General features: G+C 43.3%; 1 protein-coding gene across 1 annotated transcript; it reads left to right on the top strand.

Moving 5' to 3' along the window:
- The first annotated feature begins 5,225 nt into the window (after window positions 1–5,225).
- F2R (coagulation factor II thrombin receptor) lies at window positions 5,226–22,957 on the top strand. The gene is made up of 2 exons (XM_036886075.2): window positions 5,226–5,593; window positions 20,278–22,957. The coding sequence occupies exons 1-2, from the start codon at window positions 5,506–5,508 to the stop codon at window positions 21,471–21,473; spliced, it is 1,284 nt and encodes a 427-aa protein (XP_036741970.1). The 5' UTR covers window positions 5,226–5,505; the 3' UTR covers window positions 21,474–22,957.
- Window positions 22,958–24,400: the final 1,443 nt, after the last annotated feature.

Below are 24,400 nucleotides of genomic sequence, written 5' to 3'. Positions count from 1 at the left end.
AGTGTGAGCAAGCAGTATCCTATCTCTTGAGGGCCTGAATAGAACAAAAAGGCACAGGAAAGGCCAGTTCTCTCTCCCTCTATCTCTATCCCTCTCCCTCTCTCCCTCTCTCCCTTTCTCTCCCCCTCCCTCCCCCTCCCTTCCCCTCTCTCCCTCTCTTTCCCTCTCCCCCTCCCTCCCCCTCTCTCCCTCTCTCTCCCTCTCTCTCTCTTTCTCTCTCTCTCTCTCTCCCTCCCCCTCTCTCTCCCTCTCTCTCACTCTCACTTGCATATCCATATTCTCCTGCTCTTGGACTTTGGAGCTTCTGGTTCTCAAACCTTTGACCTCTGGAACTTACGTCAGCAGCCCCTGGTTCTCAAGTCTTCAGTGCTTAGTCACCCCACTAGCTCCTCTATCTCAGGCCTTTGGACTTGGATTGAATTACACCATTGGATTTTCTGGCTCTCCAGCTTGCAGACCGCAGTTAGTGAGACTTCTCAGTACCTGTAACTGTGTGAGCCAATTCTTAAAGTAAAACTTCTTATATCTATACCTATATACATCTGTATCTATATGTCCTTCTTGGTTGTTTTCCTATAGAATCCTGACTAATGCAGGAGGGAAATTAATAGAAGTAAAAGACGCTGAGTTCACCTTAGATAACTGGGATAAAAAGTTTTTGTTATTTTCTTTCTAACAGACACTGACTTTGACCTTTCCTTAGCAGCCCAACCATAGGGATAGTCTACCATTCCATCCATCTAATCAGTGGGAGTACATTTGTTGACCCATTGTGAGGGATTAACTTTACTTCTAAACCCAACATACCAAAGCAGATCTGTAACAGCAAAAGGTGGAAACAAGTCTCCTGTTGATTAGCTTGTGATTTGATTACAGACCTGTTTGCTCAAAAACACATGTGGAGCTATCTGCACAGAATCTGGAGTGTGTCACACCTAATCTGCATACAACTTGATTTCATTTCCTATGAGCCCTGGTATCACCACCATTAGCTTCCAAAAGGAAATTACTAAGCAAGTTCTTGGGAAATACTATCATCCTTGGAGGGCTCTGAATAAAGGAGGGGTAAGAGGATCCCTGAAGCGGACAGATCATCTGAGAGATTTAAAGGAAACTGCTTTCATATCATCTTCAGGTTAAAACTTGTCACATTTGTTTTAAAACACTACTAAGTACCAACAACCCTATGAGGGGACAGCTATTCAGAGCCAGGCCAAGTTCCAACACAGCAGATGAAGAGTTGGAAGCAGTATCAAGTAGTTCCGATGTCAATGCTAAGGCAATGTTGAGATTTCGCTGCTGAGGAGTATCGACATGTTAGGTAACCATCTGTCATTAGGTAGATTTTGTATTCTGGGCACCTGGACACATTTGCTCTAAAACTGACAATGAGTAGGTTTTGGTATGGATGACATGGACCAAATGAACTAGAGAGATTGGTATCTTTTTCAAGAAGGCTGAAAGAACGCACAAATATTACAGGAACTTTTAGCATGTGAGGAAAAAAACAACATCACCAATAGACCATCACACAAAATTAGAAATCTTTCACAAAAAAACAGCCAAAATTTTGAATAATTTATGGGGTGAAGAAGATATATAGAAATTAACAAAATATTTAGACCTGAACTGCATATATGTCCATACCAAAAAAGTTGCAAAATGCAGCTAAAGTGATCATGTAAAGAACAAGGGGTGAAAATGAACAAGCTGAGCATTCAATCCAAAAGGTTAGGAGAATAAAGAGCAAAGCCAAAGAAAATAGAATGAAAAAATAATTAAAATCCTGTGTAAAAATTTGTAACATTGAAAATATACAATAAAAGCAACAAAACAAAAAGATGGGCACTAGAAAATGGTCATTTCCAACCTCTGACCAGTTTAATAAAGAAAAAACAAAAGCAAAAAGATACTATGTTAGATACAAAAATGGGGACAAAACTGCAGATAAAATAGTTTTAGAAGAATAAGATGCAGGATATACATAAAAGGGAATACTATAGTTTTAAAAAGGATTAGATAGACATGTATTAACCAGGCAAATCTAGAAAAATGCAAACTGCAGAAGTTCTAGAGGATGTTAACTCTTGTGTAAATATTTAAAACATACAAAGCAATACTATTTTTTTTGGAAACACAAAGGTACTAAAAGTACAAAAACATGGATGAGAAAGTTACTCTTCTGGGCAAGAAAAAGAATGGAGTCTGTAAAGGGTACAACCAGTACAAAAAGCTTAACCAATATGTCTACATGTTCATAAATATGTGTTAACTAATGCCAGGTTGTAGGCCCATAGATGTGGTTAGGCTCTATACTTTTCTATGCTTGAAATATTGTGTAATCTAAAGAAAGCCATGCAAACTATATGAAATCCTGTTCAGTTCTTTTTACCTCTTAAAGCAGTTTTCAAAGTGTATCACTCCCAACCCCCGCACTCCCTGCAACTTCAGGAACACCTGCATCACATGCAAGCCTGTTAAGGATGCATACTTTCAGACCACACCCAAGACCTACTGACTCAAACTCTGGAGATGGGGCCCAGACTGTGGTTTAACAAGTCTTCCACACAATTTTTTTCCATGCTGAAGCTGAAGAACCCCTGTTTTAGAACAGTATTTCTCTAAACTTTGGTGGAGAAATCCTCAGAATCACCATTGTCCAGGGGTGCTTGTTAAAACATGATTCATAGGCATGGGATGGGGTCCCAGAATCTACACTTGTGTGTAATCAAAGCTAACACCACAAATGTTTTTAATTGAAGTATCATTGATATAAAATCTTACATTGGTTTCAAGTATACAACACAGTGGTTCAACAGTTACCCCTATTATTAAATCCTCACCCCCTCTAGTGCAGTTACTGTCAACACAGGAAGATGTTATAGAATCATTGACTATATTCTCCATGCTTGTACTACTATCCCCATCACCAGCTTACATTGTGACTGAGAATTGTTGTGCCCCTTTTTGTCCTCCTCCTCCCTACCTGCTCACCCCAGCCCCTCCCCCATGGTAACCACCAGTCCCTTCTCAGTGGCTATGAGTCTACTGCTATTTCCAACACCATTATTTTTGAAGGTAGGTTTAGCTTCTGGTGGCTGCTGTTAACAATCCACAATCTTTAGAAAATACCAGTGTGGTAGAAATACCTCATTCTGTTCCACGCTCCCCCCTTGTTCATTCTATTTCAGTCCCACTCTAAGTGGGGGTGGGGCTTTAATCTAGTTGATATGAACAAAGAATTTAAGCATTTGTTTCAGCAGCCCCCCACCTTTTTTTAATCAGAGGTACATTCTGTTCTAACAACAAAGCAAGAAAAGCACCCTTTTAATTTTTAGTTTTGTAAAGTGGTTAGAAACATTTTCCACCAATGAAACAGTTAAATTTTACAAGGGTAGTGATAGTGTTTATTATCCCATTCTTATTTTAATGTGTGTGTATATATATATATATATATATATATATATATATACATACATGTACATTCCTATGTGGGTACAGTTTCTTGAATGATGGACAGAAATTCTTAACAGTTGTCCTCATGGAGATGTGATTCTTAGAAGAGAACTCTGGAGATACTTTTCATTTAATATCCTTGAACTGTTCAAATCTGTGGCCACATATATTACTTCTGTATTTTACACTGTATTTCATTGATTCTAACATGCCCTTTCTTCAAATTTACACAGCCCTGTACCTGAGGTGTTTTTTACAGTCAATGGTATGTCACAGTTCAATTGGCAACATTTTTTTCTTCCTTGTACTTCATAAATTGAGTCTTAAAATCAATGGTGTCCTAGGATTGATGAAGAATTGTGTAAATTAACAGGGAGGTAGAGAAACATATAATTTTACATATATAGCTCACATCTGCCCCTGGATATGTTTTCCCCAGAAAGTGAAATAGGGAAAAATCTTCTAAGTGTAATATAATTGGGTTATTCAGTAATTAACTGAGCAACGTCTCTGTGCAAGGCACTGGGCTCTGAGCACCATGGGGAGGTGGGGCACAGGAAGGAGAAGGACAGTCTGCTGTATTTTCTCCACAGGTTTAAGTGTCAGGCCTCTGGGTGGGGAATGACGCTGTCAACGTGAAATCCCCTTTTTAAAATGCTTAGGAACCTGCGCAAAGACTCTCAACCACACGTTATCAGCCACAGGGTGCAGAACACTCGGCACCTCCGAGAGGAGAAGGGGCCGCGGGAGGACTTTCCTAGAAACTGCCGGTTGAGGGAACACATTTCCCGTTGCGGTCGACTCGCTCTCAAAGCAAAATACGCCGCATGCTCGGCCCGCCGAGCCCCAGCCGCGGAGTCCTCCAGAGACCCTGGGCGATGCTCGGGGTGCGATGCTGGGGTCCCTCACCCTGGGCCTGGAATTTGGCCAAACTCCAGTGAACTCTCGTTCTGCGGGCCCAGACCGTGGGCGGGCAGACCTGCGAGGAGCCGGGGCACTTCGCCCTCCGGGTCCCTCCCGCCGGCGCCGGGCACTGCCCGGGGCCCGGGGAGCCTCCAGCTGGCGCTCGGGGTAAGCCAGCAGGTGATTTTCACGGCAGCTTGGCTGAAAGCGAACAAAAAGCTATAGCCGTGCGGAGCGGGCTGGGGAGGAGCTGCTCGCGGGCACCAGATGGGCAGCTCCCCTCGCGGTCAGCGGGCTCGTGAGGTGTTATGTGCCCGACGCAGGAAACGGCTAAGTCCTCAAAATACAGACAGACGGGTAAAAATTGTCAAGAAATCTGCCCAAACACGAGGGCTCCTTCCCACAGGGCAACTTTGCCACTACATTATAAAGCTTTTAATCCACTCCTTAAATTATAAATACACAAGTCACTTTCAACCTTTTAACTCAATACCCAACTTGCAGTGGGCCGCCGCGCTCAGCCTGAGGTCCGGGCCGGGGCGTGGGGGCCGGAGCCCGGGGGCGCGTCCCGGATCCGAGGTTCACGGCCAGGGTCTCCGTCCCGGCGGGTACCGAGAGGCCCGGGCCAGCGGCGGAGGCTGGGCGGCCCCGTGCGAAGGCCCTGACCCGAGTGAGTCACTAGCACCAAGGGATCAAAGGCTCCCGAGGAAACCATGCTCGGACTTCCCCGCCGGGCGGTGGCCGGCGGCCGGGACCCGGGGCGTGGCGGGGGAGAGCGGGCTCGCTCCGCGGCGAGGCGCACCGCGCGGGAGCAGCTGCCGGGCCGGGGGAGCAGCCGAGCGGCGGGGAGGGGGCTGCGGGCCGTGACCGCGGCGAGGCTCAGGCCCGGCGCCGGGGGGCGCCCTAAGCCGCGGGCGCTGCTCGGCTCCCCGCCCCCGCCCGCGCGCCCCCCGGGCAGCTCCAGACGCGCGGACCCGCGCGGCGACGCCGAGCCGCCGCCCTCCGTTCCCTGGCAGTGAGCGCTCCGCCCGCCCGCCGGCAGCTGCCCCGCGCGGCTAGAGGGAGCGAGTGCCGAGCCTGAGCGTGCCGAGGCGGGGAACCTATCGGAGCCGGCCGACTGCGCGGGGCGCGCCGAGCCTCCGGACAATGGGGCCGCGGCGCCTGCTGCTCCTCGCCGCGGGACTGAGCCTGTGCGGCCCCCTGCTGTCCGCCCGCACGCGAGGCCGCGGGCCAGGTGAGAGCTGCCGCCGGAGAGCCTCCTGCCCACCGCGCGCCGCAGCCGGGGGCCTCCGCGGGAGCGGGGCGGCCGGGACGAGGAAGGGCGCTGCGGGGCACTACACGGGTACAGGCTGGGCCTCCTCCTCGAGGAGGGTGTCCCTGGCTCTACCTTCTGCCCCATTTTCCTCCAGAAGCCAGACAGGTATTTGGGCTGAGATCAAGTCACCCCAGTCGTACCAGGTGGGTCATAACCGCCGATGCGCCTCTGGACTCGGTTTTGGAGGATGCAGCCGGCCTGCGACGGGGTGTTGCGTGTGGAGGAGGAGGGGGTCGGGTTTTCCTGGGGCAGCCTGCAGGCCCCTCGCTGCCTCTGGAGTCACCATGTGGCCTTTCTTCCAGGACCACCCCCCAATAAGACAATAAGAAAGGGTCTCACGTTGCTTCAGTCAGCGTTCTGGTCTTTGCAAAATTAAGTGGAGAACCGACCGCTCCCGCTCAAGTTTTGTTTGGTTGGAATTGTTTTTCTTGCACATTTTACAGGCAAAGAAAGTGGTGGATAGAAAAGCTCGGTCCGTTGGCACGTTTAGCAGAAACTTTAGTACTGTCAGCCTCTGGCATTGGCGCTGTGCTCCGGAGGTGCTCAGGGTACAGTTTACAGGATGTTAACAGGATAGCAACGCGGGAGGTGGTGGCTGGGTGGTTTGGTTTGTTATGTAGAACCCAGCCTTCCAAGTGAGTTGAGGACAGAGCTCTCCTTTCCTGAGGGAACCCAGCACTCTCAGACACCTTCAGATTTTAGTATTTCAATTTCTGGTCAACTGCAAGGATCAAGCTGCTCGCCTAAAATACATTTCCCACTAATAGTGTATTTTTTAAGTATATGGCTTCTTGACCACATAAATATATTTTACAACCTCCTCTCCACCCACCCCCAGAAAAGCAGGGCAGAGAAATTGCTTTTAAACTGTAAAGATACTGATTAGAAAGTGGGGAAGGGAGGGGGTAGTTGAAAGTTCTTTATAGAGATAGAAGGTTGTAAGATATTAGCCACTTTTTTCCGGTGTAGAAACAAATTCTAGCTGGTTTTCTTATTATCAGTGAAAGACTGTACTCCACGTTGTTTTCACTCTGGAAATAGGGTAAGACACATGAAGATACAGAGGCGACAAAGACATCGTTTTCTCTGCTCTCGACCTTTGCCGAGTTTTGCAGTAGTGTTTTAGGAAAACTAAGAGCCCCAGATAGGAGCCCAAAGTTTTGCAGCAACTAGCAGGCCCGATGTGGTAACAGGCACATTCTCTCTTGGGGTGTTTGAGGACAGACACATGGAGTACTCAGGGGAAATTGTGTGGGGTGTTATGTGATGTCAGATATCACTTTGTAATTTTAACTTAATTGGGACAAGCTCTTGAGAATACAAATTTCTGTTTGAGATATGGATGGTGGTGTCAAGAGTAGGTTTATACAAGTGCTGATCCACTGTAGTCCCCTATCCTCACAGTGGACTCCCGGGAGATTCTTGGCCTCTTATTAGGGAGTGAGGGTGGCTGTTTCTGCCCCACTTCTTATTTCCTGAGGAACTGATATAATGTATGCCAACCTAGACAGCACTGGTATAGGCAGAAAAGTAAATGAACAACCACTGGCTAACTTATCTATGCCAAATTCCCAAATCACTTTGGGAGAGAAAGAAGAAAAGAGGATGAGAAAAGACAAGGAACATGTAGTAAGTGCACATTTTGTGGCAAACTGGGGTCCAGGAGGTATTTGCACTTCGCATCTGATTTCCCTTTTGCAGAACCTCTCAGAAGGTGGATGTTTATCCCCTCTCTGAAGGTGGAGGATGTTTATTCCCAGTTGCTGATTCTGAAGCTAAGGCACAAAGACAGTGTTCCATGCAGGAAATAAGTGGGGTCTTGTTTTTAGAGAGTGTTGACTCACTAACAAAATTCACGAAAAGTAGGTCTGCTTTTTATTATCACCAAACACCAGTAATTCTAAACAATGTCTCATGACCAGCTATATGTGATGACAGGAGCTGTGAGATCCCAGCCATGGGAAACCCCTCCAGGGCTCGCCCTGTCCACCAGTGTGTGCCTTTCCCAAGCTCCCGCAGACGTTTTGTCCCCACTCATTTTGGCATTTCCTGCATTGTCACTGTGTGGGTATCCATGTCCCTGGCTAACATTATAAACTTCCATTTATCCCTGTGGAGTCTGGAACCAATGTTCATTCAGCAGATAGATGCTGAGAAATTCCTAAGTTCCTTAACCAGTTTACATTCCTTGTCTAAGCAATTGAAGAGAGATGACTTGCCTTCGTCAAGGAGGGCCAGCATCCAGGCGGTGATGGTCATAAATGTTACAAGGATCTGGAGGGTGAACGGGTTCCAGATTAGCTGATGGTAAATGTGCAGAGGGGCCTGGGTGGGAGCTTCCCCGTGCTGCCCTCCTGCCCAGAGTCAAGCCCAATTCTGTGGCGTAGAGTGCCCTCCCCAGGCAGGCTGGGTCCCTCGCCTCTGTCCGGCCTCCCCTGTTACACATCCTCCCTCTGTCTTTCAACCTGTTACATGTCCTTACTTCAGCCTGCCCCACCCTCTAACTCCTTCCCAAGCATCTGTGCTTCCTCTGGCTTCTATCCCCCAGCTGCTCCCTCCGGCCAGAATGCCCTCCCTACACCCCACATGTTCACATTTAATTAGAAACAGCTACCCTCTGTCAGACATCTACACAGCCAACACCCTGCATAGGTTCATTACATACGCTATCCTGTTTATTCCTTATAATGACCCTTTGAGTCGATGCATCCCCATTTTACAGGAAAGGAAGCAGACCCGGAGCGGTTGAGTCACAAGCCTAGCAAGAAGTGGGACTGGGACTTGAACTCGGACCTGTCTTGCCGAAGTGCAAGCCTTCTCTACCTCCCCTTATAGAGAAGAAGCCACCAGACCCCAGTCCCCCTTAGAGCAGGGAAGTAGCTGCCCCCTCTTACTCCTAGAGAGCAAAGGCGACACCCATTGGTTTGGTAAGCCTGGTTTGGTAGCCAGGCTTACCGTATGGAGGTGTTTAGTAAACATTTATGCTTGGATTGTAGTATCCTGCCACCTACTTTTGCAAACAAATGATAAGGCAGGCTGTAAATAATCCTGCTCAGGAATATGCTAGTTAACTGGCTGCTCATGAGAGACTGGTCTTAAGCCTAAACAAAAGAAACAGCTGACAGTGATTCTTACTCAGCTGACCAGAAACCTCTATAAAGCCTGGGAGTCTAATTTGTTATGAACCAATAAGTAATTTTGTATTCCAATATCTGTCTAAATTAATTTCTCCTTTATTCTTCCCTGCTTTCCCCCCTCCCTGCTTCCCTTCCTTCCTTTCTTCCTTCTCTCGTTTGTTCATTCATTCATTCCCTAGTGACTTTGGCTTTATTTTTAAAGGACATCCCAGATGTAGGTTCTCTCCTAATCAGCCATGTTTTTGAGTTGTTTGGCCCTTTTTCCAGGAATATTCTCCTGATCTGTGCTGCTGCCTTTCCACCACCCTCATCCCCACCTTCATCCTTTATCAGCCCTTAATCAAAACAGATCAGGGTCCCAGGAATGCTAACTTACAGTGTCTCAGCAGCTCTGATTTGCTCCTTCTCCAAAATGTTTCTGGCCAGTTGTCTTCCCTGTGCGCTTCCTGCCTCTTTCCTCCATCAGTTCACCTTTGTCCTTGTCACCCTCACAAACTGGAACTCAGCTGGGCCCTGAGCTGGGGTTCTGCCGAGGCAGCGAGGTCACCAGGACCCCAGGGTCTAATCTTCCTGCTGTCCTTATTTTGGACACACACCTGTCTTTTTCCCTCAGAACTTTACTTTCTTCCTTTCTTTCTCTTAATTTCTTTCATTTTTAAATTTTGGTAAACATCACATAGCATTAAATAAACCATTTTAAAGTGTACAATCTAGTGGCAGTTAGTACATTTACAATGTGGTACAACCACTGAGGCTAGACCAATTTGCAGTCCCACCAACAGTGTATGAGGGTTCACTTTTCTCCACATCCTCACCAACACTCATTATTTCTTGCCTTTTGGACAATAGCCATTCTGACGGTGTGAGGTGATATCTCATTGTGGTTTTAATTTGTACTTCACCAATGATTAATGATATTGAGCATCTTTTCATGTGTCTGTTGGCCATCCATATGTCTTCTTTGGAAAAATGTCTATTCAGGTCCTCTGCCCATTTTTTAATTGAGTTTTTTGTTTTTTTGGTGTTGAGTTGTATGAGTTCTTTATATATTTTGTATATTAGCCCTTTATCAGATATATAATTTGCAAATCTATCCTTTCATACAGTAGGTTGCCTTTTCCTTTTGTTAATGGTTTCCTTTGCAGAAGCTTTGTAGTTTGACACGATCCTGCTTGTTTATTTTGCCTTTTGTTTCCCTTGCTCTGGGAGAGATATCCAGAAAAACATTACTGATGCTGATGTTCAAGAGATTTATGGTTTCGGATATTATGTTTAAGTCTTTAAACCATTTTAAGCTTACTTCTGGGCATAGTGTTAGACAGTGGTCCAGTTTTTCCACAATCATTTATTGAAGAGACTGTCTTTTCCCCATTGTATATTCTTGCCTCCTTTGTCATTTATTAACTAACCATATATGGTGGGTTTATTTCTGAGCTCTCAGTTCTGTTTTGTTGATACATGTGTCTGTTCATGTGCTAGTACCATACTGTTGTAATCACTGTAGCTTTGTAGTATAGCTTGAAATCAGGAAGCATAATACCCCCAGCTTTGTTCTTTTTCCTCAATATTGCTTTGACTATTCAGGGTCTTTAGTGGCTCCATATAAACTGTAGGATTATTTGCTGTACTTCATTGAAAGCTCCAAAACATTTTCACCACCTCAAAGAAGCCCTGTACCCATTAAGCACCCAGCCCCATTCTCCCTCCCCACAGCCCCTGGGAACTCCAGATTTGCTTTTTGTTTGCTTTGTATGAGTTTACCTTTTCTCCTGTACATAGAATCATACAATATGTGGCTTTTGTGTTTGGGGAACTCCCCTTTAACTAGTTTTCACGAGTCCTGGGCTCCCCCTTTGCTACACATATTACAAAAACACCCTAGAAGAGTCGTTAAAAACCTCAGCCTTGGTTTAATTTTTACTCTGATGCTAGTACTGAAGACTGCAGTTTCAACATTCACATTATACATGCTAATTGTAATGCCCCCTTTCTTTTTCCCCCGCCCTTATCCCTTCCTTCCACTCATCCTCCCCAGTCCCTTTCCCTTTGGTAACTGTTAGTCCATTCGTGGGAAGAACCTGCCTTTTGAAATAACAGGAATAACCTGTAATTTGCACTTGAAAACAAATTTATTAAACTTCAAGAAAGAACATTTTTTAATTTATATAACAAGTTTGTGATGAATTAGAAGTCCAGTCCATTATTACAGTTCTATAGTTTTCCAGTATTTTCTTTCTGGCTAACCAACAGTAATAACTGTAAGACATATGCTTTACATTATGACACAGTAGCTGTGTGTTTGTGCGATATGTATGCATGTATAATTACTGTGTGTCTAGAGATAGGAGACAAAAGTTTTACCAAATAGTACTCACCTTTACCATGTGCTAGGCATTGTGATATTTTCTACACCATTCTGTTTTTAAAAATATTGTTACAGCGAAGGTTCGGGCTGGAGAGAGGCCTTGTAGGCGCAGCCGCCGAGGCCGTCGGCACCGAGTAGGGTCTCCTACCTGGGTCAGAGCTGGGGGTCTGTGCCCTGCCCCCTCCCAGCACCCGGGCGATGAAATGACCATTAAGAAGTAGATGCCCAGATGCAAAGTGATGAAACAGTCAATTTGTCATAAAGTAAGATGCAGCTGTGGCTTTTCAACCAGATTAGAACAAAATTGTGTCTCTTTTTCTCAGAGGAGAATTCCACAAGGTTAAGTCAGCAAAGAAAACATGGTATTTTGAAGTATGATTAAACTCCTGATGCTGCAGCAGAAGCTAAGAATATTAATGGCCAGATCTAGGGATGTGTTTGATCAAATGGGAAAGTAACTGTAACACACAGGCTACAAACTACAATCGTCCAGGCCAAAGCACTGATTACGGGATATTTAGATCAACAACCGCTACTGGTGTGAGGATGGCAAAACCCCAAGATCAGTTAACACCTGTCATATACCCTGCAGCGCTTTGCTGAAAGATGACATCACTCAAGCCGTCACCTGTGCAAAGAGGGTTTTCAGTGAACAAGGCATTAAAGCCTGGGTGGCGTGGAGAAGTCATTGTCAAAACCGAGATGTCTCCAGTATGTCCGGAACTGTCGCATTTAACTATGCAGTTCTATTCCCTCAGTGTATTTTGTCTCTTTTTCCACATTAAACAAGGAGTAGTTGAGTGAAAGTTCATGTTACCATTCTTTCAAACAAAGGTTTTAGTCTTTCGAACAGGAACAAAATATGGTCTTTCTTTTACGAGGCTTACTATTTACTAATGTGTTTATTATTTGAAATTAAGCCCACATTTTTCAATTTGCTAAAAGAAAGAATGCTGGTGAAAATTTATCCAAAATTTCAGCTCTCAAATACATCTTTAGTGTACATTCAGTTATTGATCAAACGAATAACCCAGACTTAATCTTGAATGCTACAAGTACTCCCTAGTAAATAAAAATGTAACAAAAGATTATCTTAAGTTGATCTTAGGCAAAATGCCAGCTGTATACACGTGACATCTTCAAGTATTCCGTCATCTCCAAACATGGTAAAAAAAAACAAAAAAGCAAAAAACACTCTTTGTTGGGGAATATAACATTTTTAAAGGAGCTTAGTGGCAAATGGCTAAAAATAGAGGCAGCCTGAATTAAGAATTTTGCTTCTATAAAGTGGGACCTTTGGTTTAAATATATCCTTAGAAATGTTGCTTTAGAAAGAAATTCACGTTTTACACATCAATCTATTTTAGCCCTTTAAGTCATTCTTTTATGCATCTTGCTTGATCACGAAGGAATATAAAGGATTAGATTAGCTGTTGCTGTTCTTTAATTTTACTGACTTAGATTCGTGCATAATGACTAAATCCTGAGGCAGATGGGTTTGCAAGTATTGAAGTAATTCCTAATTAACCACCAGTCTGAAATTATGCATGTTGTAAAAAAAAATTATTAAATACTTTGCAATGCAAATATATATATATATATATATTGTTACAACACTGTAAGTTGATTTCATCACTATTATCAAGTCTCTACCATACATGAAACATATGCAGCAAGTATAGTGAATTGCTTACAGGTAGCAGAATGACAGCCCTAGTAGCTTTGTGAGAAGAGTTTACTTCCCAGGAAGTACATTGGTGATTGCCTCTCTCACCGCTAGAACCTAATTTGCTTGAGTTGATGTTTACAAACTGCAGTAGGACTCAGGTGGGGTAGGGGTTGAAGACAGCTTGGTACCAGGAGGAAATGGTCATTATTAACATCCATTGCTGTGAATTAGTTTTCTTTTTAGCAGGTCATCTTGGATGTAGAGAACAGCATTCCCAGGAAACAGTGCTCAGGACCTGTGACTTTTGGTGGAAAACAGGCCTGGAGGAATGGGAAAGCCAGGGAATCAGGGCGTTTCCCGGAGAGGCCTGTGAGTGTCCTACCCCCGCATCAGGCCTGGCCCCTGTGGGTTCCAGACAAGGGCCCCACATACTTCTGTGGCCTCTGTGCCTGCTCTGGCCTTGGGCGTACCCACCCTTAAACCTGGTGGCTGCCCTTACCTTGCACTTCCGGTACCTCCCTCTGCTGGCTTCCTCCTAGGTGTGCTTTCCTCTGCTTCCTGCTGAGTCCCCGCCCCAGGATGTGGGGCGGGAGGGGAGGCAGCCTGACGCTGGTGACCTGCTCTTAACCCGGCAGGCGGCGCTCCCCTTACTCTGCCTTCAGTTCTGTTTTTTCCACAGCAGAGATACGTGTTCTTTTACTGCTCTTGATTCTGCCGCATTTTGAACAATGTTTTAAACATTGTTTTTTCTGTTTTGTCCTTGAATATCTCACTTCTACATCTGTCCTGTCTGTAAGGTCTGGGTTGTTGGCATGTGGTTGCTGTGTAGCCAAGGTCAGCAGGACTCTTGAATTCTCAAGCGACAGCTGTGGGCATCATCAGCTTAAGCTATACATTCACATAGCCATTCCTTCCTGCTATGGCTAAAAGGATAAGCAGATTCATTCATTTGGTGAGCTGCTTAGGGGAAAAAACTAGTACTTTTTTAGGACTAAGTAATAAATCTCAGGCTTTCTAAAGACGTACTGTGGTGTGGTTCAAAGATATGAGCCGTGGAGCCCGGCAGATCAAGTTTCAAATCCTGGCTCTTCCATTTAACTGTATGATTTTGGATTAGTTACTTAGCCTCTCTGTGCCTCCAGATGTTGCACATTGTCTTGCCAATGGGTTTCAGCCCTGGGCAAGTTTGCTGTAATTCAATGTGGCCAAAGAAATGGACAGCAAAACGTTCTTGGGGGTGAAAGGGTTATACCCAACTTTATTTCCAGGTGGCAGGTCAGTCACTAGAATCCTGTTCACTCAGAGTGAGTCTGCATGTAGCAAGCCAGTCTCTGCCTCTGGGCCCCTCTGTCCTCACAGCCGTCCTCTGAGCCCCTCTGTCCGCACAGCCATCCCACACAGTCATCCTCTGGGGCCTCTCTGCACAGTCATCCCACACAGCCATCCTCTGGGCCTCTGTCCTCTGCTCTGCTCTCCTGCAGCCTTGCAGCCCTGCCACCATGTTGCGCCAAGAGCACTGGGCAGAGCTATTCATATAGAGTCAACAGCCATGTATTGCCCACAGGTGTGCAATGAGCTAGTCAACCAGGGCCAGGTAAGAATCCTGGCCACAGGAACTCTCATTTTATCCACACACATGAAATGGGGGTTTTAATGCTTATCTCTTAGAAATATTAGAGTTACAGGAGGTAAGACAAGTGAAGCGCCTAGCACATAGTAGGTGCTCAACAAATATTGTTTTTCATATACCAATTCCTTCATATTCCAGAGAAGCCTCTGAGGAGTTGGTATCAAATGAATTCTCTAAATGTGAAACTATATTCATACAAACATTCAAGAACTCTGTCCCCTTCAAAACTAAGATGAAAAGCCCTGTCTTCAGCCTCTAGTGAAGAGTAAATATGTGTACAATATGTTTTTCTTCTTCTATTCTTTTTACTTTTTATTATAAAAATTTTCAAATGTACCCCAAAGGGAACAGTAGAATTATACCCCCATATCTTGTTTTATCTGTGCCCTCACTTTCCTCCTCCCCCAAGTGGATAATTTCAAAGCAAATCCCAGACATATATGAGTACATCAATATATATCCACAGAGATAAGAGCTCTTTTTGTCCACATAACCACAATAGCATTATGCCACCTAAAAAAGTGAACAATTCTTTACTATCATGTACTATTCAATCCGTGTTCAAATTTCTTATAAATGCCTCTTCACAATTAGTTTATTCAAAGAAGGATCAAACAAGGCCCACCAGTGCGTTTGGTTGATGTGTCCCTTAAATATCTTTTAATCCAAAACTGTTTCTCCTCTCCTCCTTTTTTACGATAGCTGATTTGTCAAAGAAACTAGGTCATTTGTCTTACAGGCTTCCCTACACACTGGGTCTGACCAGCTGAAGCTTTAGAGTTGCCCGGTTGTCCTCTGCGTTTTCTGTAATGTGGTGGGTGCATCTGGAGGCTCATCAGATTCAGGTCTGGTTTTTTGCAGGAGTACAGCAGTGATGCTGTGTACATTCTATTAGGTCGCCTCAAGATTCTCTCCGAGATGTTGGATTCAGGTGTGAGCTTGATCCAGCCATAAATGTCCTCATCAACCTTTCCACCTGTAACAACCACTGATGATCATCAGACTAAATCCATTATGTCACTGAGAGCTTCAAAATGATGCTTTTCTAAATTTGTTGTTGTTTCTCTGCTTATGAACTGGAGTTGTTCCATAAAGAACTTTCCCTCACTGACTATTTTGTTTCCCTAAAATATCATTTATATAGAAAAGACAGCATAATGCTTGGATCTTGCCTTTTATTTACCAGTTTTCAGACTGGGTCCTCTAATTTCCTCCAAATGTAACTCAAAAGGTTTTATTTTCTTTTGAGTATCGTTATGAACTCATAGATCTTAGTATACATGACATTTTTCCAATGTTTCAATTCATTTACCTCATTATTATTTTGATGATCAATTGTCACACCTTGGCCAGTGGGAGTCCCTTCAGATTGATTCCAGAGTCTTTCTAACTTAACCTTCATATTCCTGGAAGATGTTCAAGGCCCATCTAATATATTGCCCACCCCAGATCTGGAACCAGTCTATTTTCTTTCAAGGAGCACTGGCTCTTTTCACTGGAAAATGGTGGGTGTTTATATTTGAGGCTGTGAAGTATTCCAAGATGCCACTGTTTTCCACTTGATGGAGTTAGTATGATTCTATTATTTTTCTATCACCCTCTTTTTGTATCTGTTTAGCCTATGGTATTGATTCACTTGTGGAGAAGTACAGGGAATGGCCCTGCTCCATGTGGAAATGTGGGTAAGGTCCTGCATCTTCTCCTTTGCTAATTCCTAAAAAAAGTGAGCTGAGCTCTGAGACAGACTGAAGCTGGTGTGTAGTGGGAGGCTGGCTGGTATAAAGCCCAGAATCACATGCACCTTGAAAAAGTGTCTAGTCACCCCTCTGCTTCCAGGCCAGGTCTTATCAAACACAGAAAAAGCACCACCTGACTTACTAATTTTGAAAAATCTCCAGAGTTAAGAGAGTCCATATTTAAGCTGTTTAGCAATATGTTACATTCAATCACAACCACTTTAGGGCCATTTAGAGAAAGCTAAACTAGGGAAAACATTCAAGAAGTATGAGGTCTGATGTTAGGACCTGAGCTGATTTTTTGTGTGTGAAAACATAGCTTAACAACAAAAACAGATGAATTACAAGAGCTTCAATCAAGCACTTTCTTTGACCTACATGAGCTGGGCTAGGACCAGAGGAAAAGCGAGATACTCAAACTCAAATTTCAGCTGTAGGGGCTTGAGCTAGCTGGATATAGCTAGTCAGCTGGAATTGGTTTTGTTCTCTGTTTGATGCTGGTGTATACCCAAACAAACAGAAATTGCTGACGTTAATTCCACAAAGCCAAAATACCAAACCTATAGTGGCAAGAAAAAGGTGACACCGTAGGTGATGATATTTAAACAAGGGATTAGGCATTCTTCCTGGCCTATAAAAAATGTCATGTTTCAGTGGGTATAATGTTTCTGTCATAAACACCATATTGCCCCAGAAGGCCTAGCCAGGGAAGAAATTTTTGAAAATAAGTACTTAGTACCAAAGTACTAAATACAGAGCAAAGCCTAATGACAGTTTTAATTTCAAACCAAGTGATAATATCTACGATGCCTAGTTATGAGTATTCAGTAGTTTTCAAATTGTATCATATCTCTAGATAATGTCTTCATGCATGTGTGTTTGCATGCACTTTTTCCCCCTCAATGCTTGACAAAAGTCAGTCTGGTCAGGTTCCCAGAACTTCAGAGGAGAATTGTGTCATTTGAAGGTTATTCTGGATCAGCACTTTTGAGGATACTTATCTTTGGGGTATTAAAATGCCAGGACCCATTCATTCTTTCCTTTTTGGTCCCATACATACATATGACCTTGAGGATAGCCTACATCCCCCAGGGAGAGTTGATACCAGTGTCAGGCCTGCATGTGACCAGGTCAAGATGCACACAGAGTAAGTTAGATGTACCACAAAGGGAAGAAAGTGATACTCCTGGAAAAGGCCGTAAGTTTAAAATCTGATTTACATATGTGAATGCTGAGGCTATACACTTTACAACCTGCTCATGTCCTTCATGATACTGAAAAAATAAACACTGCTATATAGGAGGGAAGAAGAGCCTAGATTCCATTTTAATTTAAAATAATTGAGAGCCAGCAAATAATTGAGTCTAAAAGGAAGTTGCACTGAAAGGTTGAAAAGAATTTCTTACCTTGATTGATTTTTACAGTTTACAAAACAAATGCATGTCCTATTTCACATGGGATGCTTCTGGCTGCCAGATTCACAGACCACACAGGTATTGGAATCCCATTTTAGTGATTCTGAGATTGAGTTCAGAGGGAGTGCTGGCAGAGCCTGTGAAGAGTGCAGGTCTGTGACTGAAAGCCAGTACAAGGGGCACCTACCGCCTGCAGGACTCTGGAGAGTCAGAGATTCATAGGAGCGCTGTCTTAGCTTGAGGAACAAACTAGACAAACATGCAACTCAGAGGCTCATCAGTGCAGACATTTGTCCTTTTCCTGTGACAGGTCTTCTGCCAGGCCACCCTTTCACCCTCAGAGACTTACTTGTGACCGTGCTGAGGTAGTTTGACCTCAGCCTTTCACTGTCAGGCCCTGTTCTGTCTTTTCTTTGCTCTAGCTTTGCCCTGCATTTTGGAAATAGATGCCAATTTATTGTATTTCATGTTCTAGTTCCAGAATTTCCACTGATTGGTGTCTTTGCTGATCTTTTCTGTTTTTTCACCCATTTCAATGGAATATTTTCTTTACCTCATTGAGCATAACTATAACATATCATTTAAAATCCTTATCTGCTAACTGCATTGATAGATAGTGACTGTACTAGTCGGGGTGAGGATTTAGTAATATGGGTAACTTGAACCATGGTGTTGTATATTTGAAACCAACATAGGATTGTATATCAACAGTACTTTAATAAAAAAGAATATTTACCTGCTAATTCCAAAATCTGAGTCATCCTGGGATTGATTTCCACTGATTGTCTTTCTTCTTGAGACTGGATCACATTTTCCTGATTCTTTTTATTGAGTAATTTTGGGTTGTACCCTGGACATGGTTGTACTGTAAAGACACAAGATTTTTTATTTCTCCAAAGAATTTTGGTGGTTTTGCTTTAGAAGGCAGTTAATTTGGTTGGATTCAAACTGCAAACTGCCTCTGGAGCAAAAAGCTCAAGTACCATTTCAGTCCCTTTACCTGTAGCACAGCTGCTTTGCATCCTCCCTGCAATGTTCAAGAGTCGGCCAAAGCCTAGGGCAGAATTCACACTGGGATTTAGGGCTTGCCCTCTGACTTTCTTCTTTCTGGGATTCCCTCCTCACTTTCCAGTGATGATGGCTGCCCTGAGCTCTGTCCTCTGGTTCTTCAGGCCAGAAAAGCTGGGTTTTCTACCTGAGCTTTAGCCTCCCTTTGGGGCAGTGACTTGGCCTTCCTCAGGCTAAAAGCCATTGAAAACAAGACACCAGGTGCCATCATCTCTTTCAAGGCTGTATCACTTTGCTAGCAGACACCACCCTGTGAACCTAAACTCCTTCAGGTTATTGATCTGGGGAAGAAGGGGGGACCAGAGTTTATCACTTCTACCTAAAGGAGACAAGACCTTGCAGACCTTACCAGAGGCAGAACTCTCTTACTGCATTCTGCTTCTCTGTGTAACCTATTTGCAGGAAGGTTCCACCACTGAAAAATAAAACCGAACGTTTGAAAGTCCATGGTGCTTATCCAACTTCCAGCCAGTTTTTAAATCCTGTAACATCATTTTTAGGTGACCTGCATGTCCAGTCTTAGCTGGGAACATTTTCAGTGATAGAGGCCTCACCCTTTCCCCTTGGTGGTTTCTGTCCCCACTCCTCAGCTTCCCAAGGCCTGGCAAAGGCTCTTTGTCCATGTCTCCTCAATGGCAGAATTTTAGCAGAGCTTCTTGGAAGGAAAAGCTGGGTTGAAGTCCAACAGATGAATGTCACATTTCTTTGATGAACATTTCAAATGGTTGTTTTTGGTGGAAGAGGGGAGTAAAAGGAGGAAGTTTGCAACTGAGCCTCTGTTTTGACTTCTGGTTGATACTCAGAATAGCATGGTTGGCTGGCATCTGCCTCAATATACATAGCATTCTGGAACTGAGCTGGGCAAGACCATGAGCCTAGGACATCTACTACTCCACTGACCTGCTGAGGAAGGAAACAGGATGGAGACCGAGGTAGTAGGTACCTTGTGGTTATATTAGAAGATAACCTGAGGGACTGTGGTTTGGATGCAAATATGATGAGAGATTTTGGGACATTCTACTGTGTAAACAATTAAAGACATTAGAGGAGAACTACTGTCACATGGATGATCATCACGGAAATGGGAGCCCTCAGTCCTACCTGAATCTGCCTCTAGCTCAATAACCTTTAAAAAGTCCTCTCAAGTTTCTATGTGGATTTTACCATCAGGAAGGATGGGTTTCAAGGGGTGGCTACAAATTCAATGGATAAAATGTACAGTGAAGGCATATGGTGGAAAGAAGTCATACAGCCTGGCAGTGGTTGCTTATATAGGTGGTGGCTAGCATAGACAAGAAGCCACTGCTTTTTTTCCTTCATGTCATGTACTCAGCCTCTCCTGATGTCTGCAGGGTAGATCTATCACCTCTATCCCTCCGAGGAGCAGTTTTAAAAGCACTTGTGCCAACACAAAATGTTGTACAATATTTTGAGTTCACTGGTTTCCTGATAAAGTCTGTAACCCATTTGTGTATCACCTGCTCCTTGCCACCCACTCTTCTAGTAAGAAAACAAAAAACAAAAGTAAAATGTACTCTCCACCTGTCTCTTTTGCCTTTTTAACTCATTTTTTTTTTTTCCAGCATCAAAAGCAACAAATGCTACGGTGGCTCCCCGGTCATTTTTTCTCATGAATTCCAACGATCGATTTGAACCATTCCCGCTATGGGAGTATGAGGAAAATAATGAGAGCGAGTTAACTGAACACAGATTAAGCTCCGCCAATAAAAGCAGCCCTCTTCAAAAACTACCCCCTGTGTTCATCTCAAAAGATGCCTCGGGATACCTGACCAGCACCTGGTTGACCCTTTTCATCCCCTCAGTCTACACTGGCGTCTTTGCAGTAAGCCTTCCTCTAAACGTCCTGGCCATCGTTGTGTTCGTCCTGAAAATGAAGGTCAAGAAGCCCGCTGTGGTGTACATGTTCCACCTGGCCATGGCTGACGTGCTCTTTGTGTCTGTGCTCCCATTTAAGATCAGCTATTACTTTTCTGGAAGCGACTGGAAATTTGGGTCTGAAATGTGTCGCTTCGTCACAGCAGCGTTTTATTGTAACATGTACGCCTCCATCATGCTCATGACAGTCATAAGCATTGACAGGTTTCTGGCTGTGGTGTACCCCATCCAGTCCCTCTCCTGGCGCACTCTGGGGAGGGCTTCCTTCACCTGTCTGGCCATTTGGGCTGTGGCCGTCGCGGGGGTGGTGCCCCTTCTCCTCAAGGAGCAAACCACCCAGGTGCCGGGGCTCAACATAACCACCTGTCACGATGTGCTCAATGAAACCCTGCTGGAAGGTTATTATGCGTATTACTTCTCAGCCTTCTCCGCTGTCTTCTTTTTTGTGCCATTGATTATTTCCACCATCTGTTATGTGTCTATCATCCGATGTCTTAGCTCTTCCACAGTCGCCAACCAGAGCAAGAAGTCCCGGGCTTTGTTCTTGTCGGCTGCTGTTTTCTGCATCTTCATCATTTGCTTTGGACCCACAAACGTCCTCCTAATTCTGCACTACTCATTCCTTTCTCATACTTCCACAACAGAGGCCGCCTACTTTGCCTACCTCCTCTGTGTCTGTGTCAGCAGCATAAGCTGCTGCATTGATCCCTTGATTTACTATTTTGCTTCCTCTGAGTGCCAGAGGTACCTCTACAGCATTCTGTGCTGCAAAGAAAGTTCTGATCCCAGCAGTTATAACAGCAGTGGTCAGCTGATGGCAAGTAAAATGGATACCTGCTCTAGTAACCTGAATAACAGCATATATAAAAAGCTGTTAACTTAGGAAAAGGAATTGCCAGTAAATTAAAAAGAAAAGGTGAAAAAAGCAAAAAAAAAAAACCCTGAGGATTCTGTTAGTCCCTACCAAACAAGTATTCACTATGCCATCTAAAATGCCAAATGTATGATTTGCATGCTTCCTTCTTATAAGAGCCACTAAGCATATATATTTGCTACTTAGGAAGAGATAGCAGGAATAGAAAACAATGTTATTCCAAGAGAGTATTTCCAATGCTACAATAATAACTGAATGTCACTTTTTGATATATTTAGGTGACTTACTACATTCACGTGTGTGTATATGTATACACACACTTGTATCATTTACAGTAAAGTATAGAATAAGCACTTTGAAACCCTGCTTCTTTTTTTTTTTTTTTTTTTTTTTTTTGGTGCAGATAAATTCTGATTCTTTGATTTAATGTGTAAAGTTTAGGTTGGTGGAGTTTAGCCCTGAACATCTGAAGATGTCCTTCAATAGTGAGGGATTCTGTAGTTTGGGCTTATCCAGCTTTTTGCAAATAAGTGTATTTTGACAGTGTACAACAGCAGTGTTTCCATTACTTAGTACTATCTGTGTATAGAAAATCTACAATTTTTCATTTGAAACATATCAGAATTTGAGTCTTTAAATTATGAAAACAGATGATAGGGGCAGCATTTTTGACATTTTACACACTCTGTATGTACCAAAAATAAGCATAGGTCCCACTAGTGACTTTAGGTTGGCTTCCAAAATGACCTGCCCCCCAGATGGAGGACTCCAAGCAGTAGATATAAAGCAAGGCCATTTCAGACACAGACTGGCCAGGAACCCTCCTGCTGAGCCTCCAGAGATCAGAGGGATCAGGACCACACATCTGCTCTCTCCTCCTGGGGATCCTTTGAGGTTGGCTGTGAACTAATCATGTCTGTTAGAAATTGGCAAAGGAGGGTGTGCTATCCCATGAGATAATGAGTGTATAAGACTTTGCCCATTTTAAGAACAAAGAAAGAAGGCACATTCAATTCCAGCAGTTACCCTGCAAGGACCACGTGCAGATGGCACCCGTGGGGCAAACATGAATGCCCACTGTGTGCTCTGGGCACTCTGCAGGGTGCCTGGTATAGAGTGTTGAATAAGACTGAGACCTGCAGTAGACTGATACGTACATAGTAAATATGTCTTTATATAAAGAAGTGTTCTTAGCCAGATGTCACTAAGCAAGTTTCATATAAGCAAGGCCTGTCAGTTGAAGAACTTAAACATTTGGGATGCTATTTCCTGGGTAATAACTTGAAGTGAAAATATAATACAGGAAGTGCATTTTTCAAAAAAAGCCCTTCAATCTACATTAATTGGACACTAGATACAAATATTTTCAATAAACTGTATCAGGTTTTTATAACGAATCAATTGTACCAATCTGAAAAATATGAATGAAATTGATTTTGAAATGTTTCCACTTTTCTTTAGAGTTAATAAGATGATTTAAAAAGCATTTTTAACCCCATGATAAGTATCAAGTATAGAAAATCCTCATGGACTTACTAACACAGTAATTTGAAATTAGTTTGAAATGTATCTTTTCTCCTTATGAAAAAAAGTTGGTATTGTAAACAAAAAAAAAATCAGGAAGTTGCAAGGCAAATGCTTACCTATTTGAAAGAATAAACTGTTTCCCAATGCCATAGAATAATTTATATAAAAGTGTGTATTGTAACTAGAAGCTAGCATTGAATTTATTAATTTGGTTTCTAAATTCATTGTATCCAATTCAGTGGAAATTTACTGTCATTGTTTATCCAGTCTGTATATATATTAAAATACCTCTGACTCAATATGGCTATTATTACTATATTATCAGTCTGTACTTATAAAATATTATGTTGTTGTTTTTATGTTCTTTTTAAAAAATTATGTAACCTATATTAATAAACATGATGTTTAGAATACATTTTTACTGTATCTTTCAGCTCCCTGGCAGAAAAGTCAGTCTTAGAGTTTAGCTGAAGAGCATTTAATGAAGAAGCAATTTGCAGAGGTGTGGATGGGATTAAGGAAACCAAGTGGGGATCCTGAAGCACCTCAGAGACCAGCAATTAGGTGAGGCTGTTGCCACCCAGGCTCAAAGGGGCAGAGGAAGGAATACCCTAAATTCCTCTTCTCCACCCTCTGATCTCTTGCTGGGGCCTCCCATTGCTCCTAATCGTAACCCAAACCCAGAGTCAAGGAAACCTGGGTCATGTGGTCCATGGTCAGCTTCTTTGGGCATGGAGATTGGAGCAAATGGAGGAAAAATGAAAAAATGCAATTTCTACCAGAAGCATTGGGTTACTACCTTTCTGTGTCTTTTTTTCTTTTTTAATCTTTTCTTTGGAAAATTCAAGATTATAACATTGAGAATATGTATGGATTCCTGAGCTTTAGGCATTGTGGACTGAGTCTGCAGTTCTTCCCTAGTGAAAAAAGGAATGAGTTAAATGTCAGAGCCAAGAGGCTGTGTAGAAACCCAAAGAAGGGTTGCCCATTAGTGATAATCCTTTCCATCTAACACTTCCTGGGGCAGAGGGCAGGAGGGGCAACTAAAAGCAAAATGAAAAATACTTCTGAGAGTTAAAATCAATAAAAAATTCTAATAAAGTATTTCTAGATTCATAATCAATGGAAAAGTTATTTCAACCAAAAAATTCTGTGAACACCAAACTTTTTGAGTTAACACACAAGCATAAGTCTCTGGTCCCTGGACTCTCCACAAGCATTTCACGTGTAGGTACATTAAAGTCAGCCCAGCTCATGGCCACCAGAAATAAGATTCCCCACTCTAACCAGAAAGTGACGTTTAAACTCTTCTATTCTTAGTTTTCAAAATATGTTTGAATTTAAGAAACACAGTTGAGTTTTCTTAACATGGAAATGTTTGATTTTTCCACCAAGTTAAAAGGATTTTT

This window comes from Manis pentadactyla, chromosome 2 (genome assembly GCF_030020395.1).
Source record: "Manis pentadactyla isolate mManPen7 chromosome 2, mManPen7.hap1, whole genome shotgun sequence".
Taxonomy (NCBI): Eukaryota; Metazoa; Chordata; class Mammalia; order Pholidota; family Manidae; genus Manis; species Manis pentadactyla.
This window is presented reverse-complemented; position numbering and strand designations above follow the sequence as displayed.

Excerpts from the sequence above, each read along its gene's own strand:
- F2R (XM_036886075.2), top strand. The coding sequence starts at position 5,506 with ATGGGGCCGCGGCGCCTGCTGCTCCTCGCCGCGGGACTGAGCCTGTGC. Across the intron at positions 5,594-20,277 it reads CACGCGAGGCCGCGGGCCAG|CATCAAAAGCAACAAATGCT; the intron begins GTGAGAGCTGCC and ends TTTTTTTTCCAG.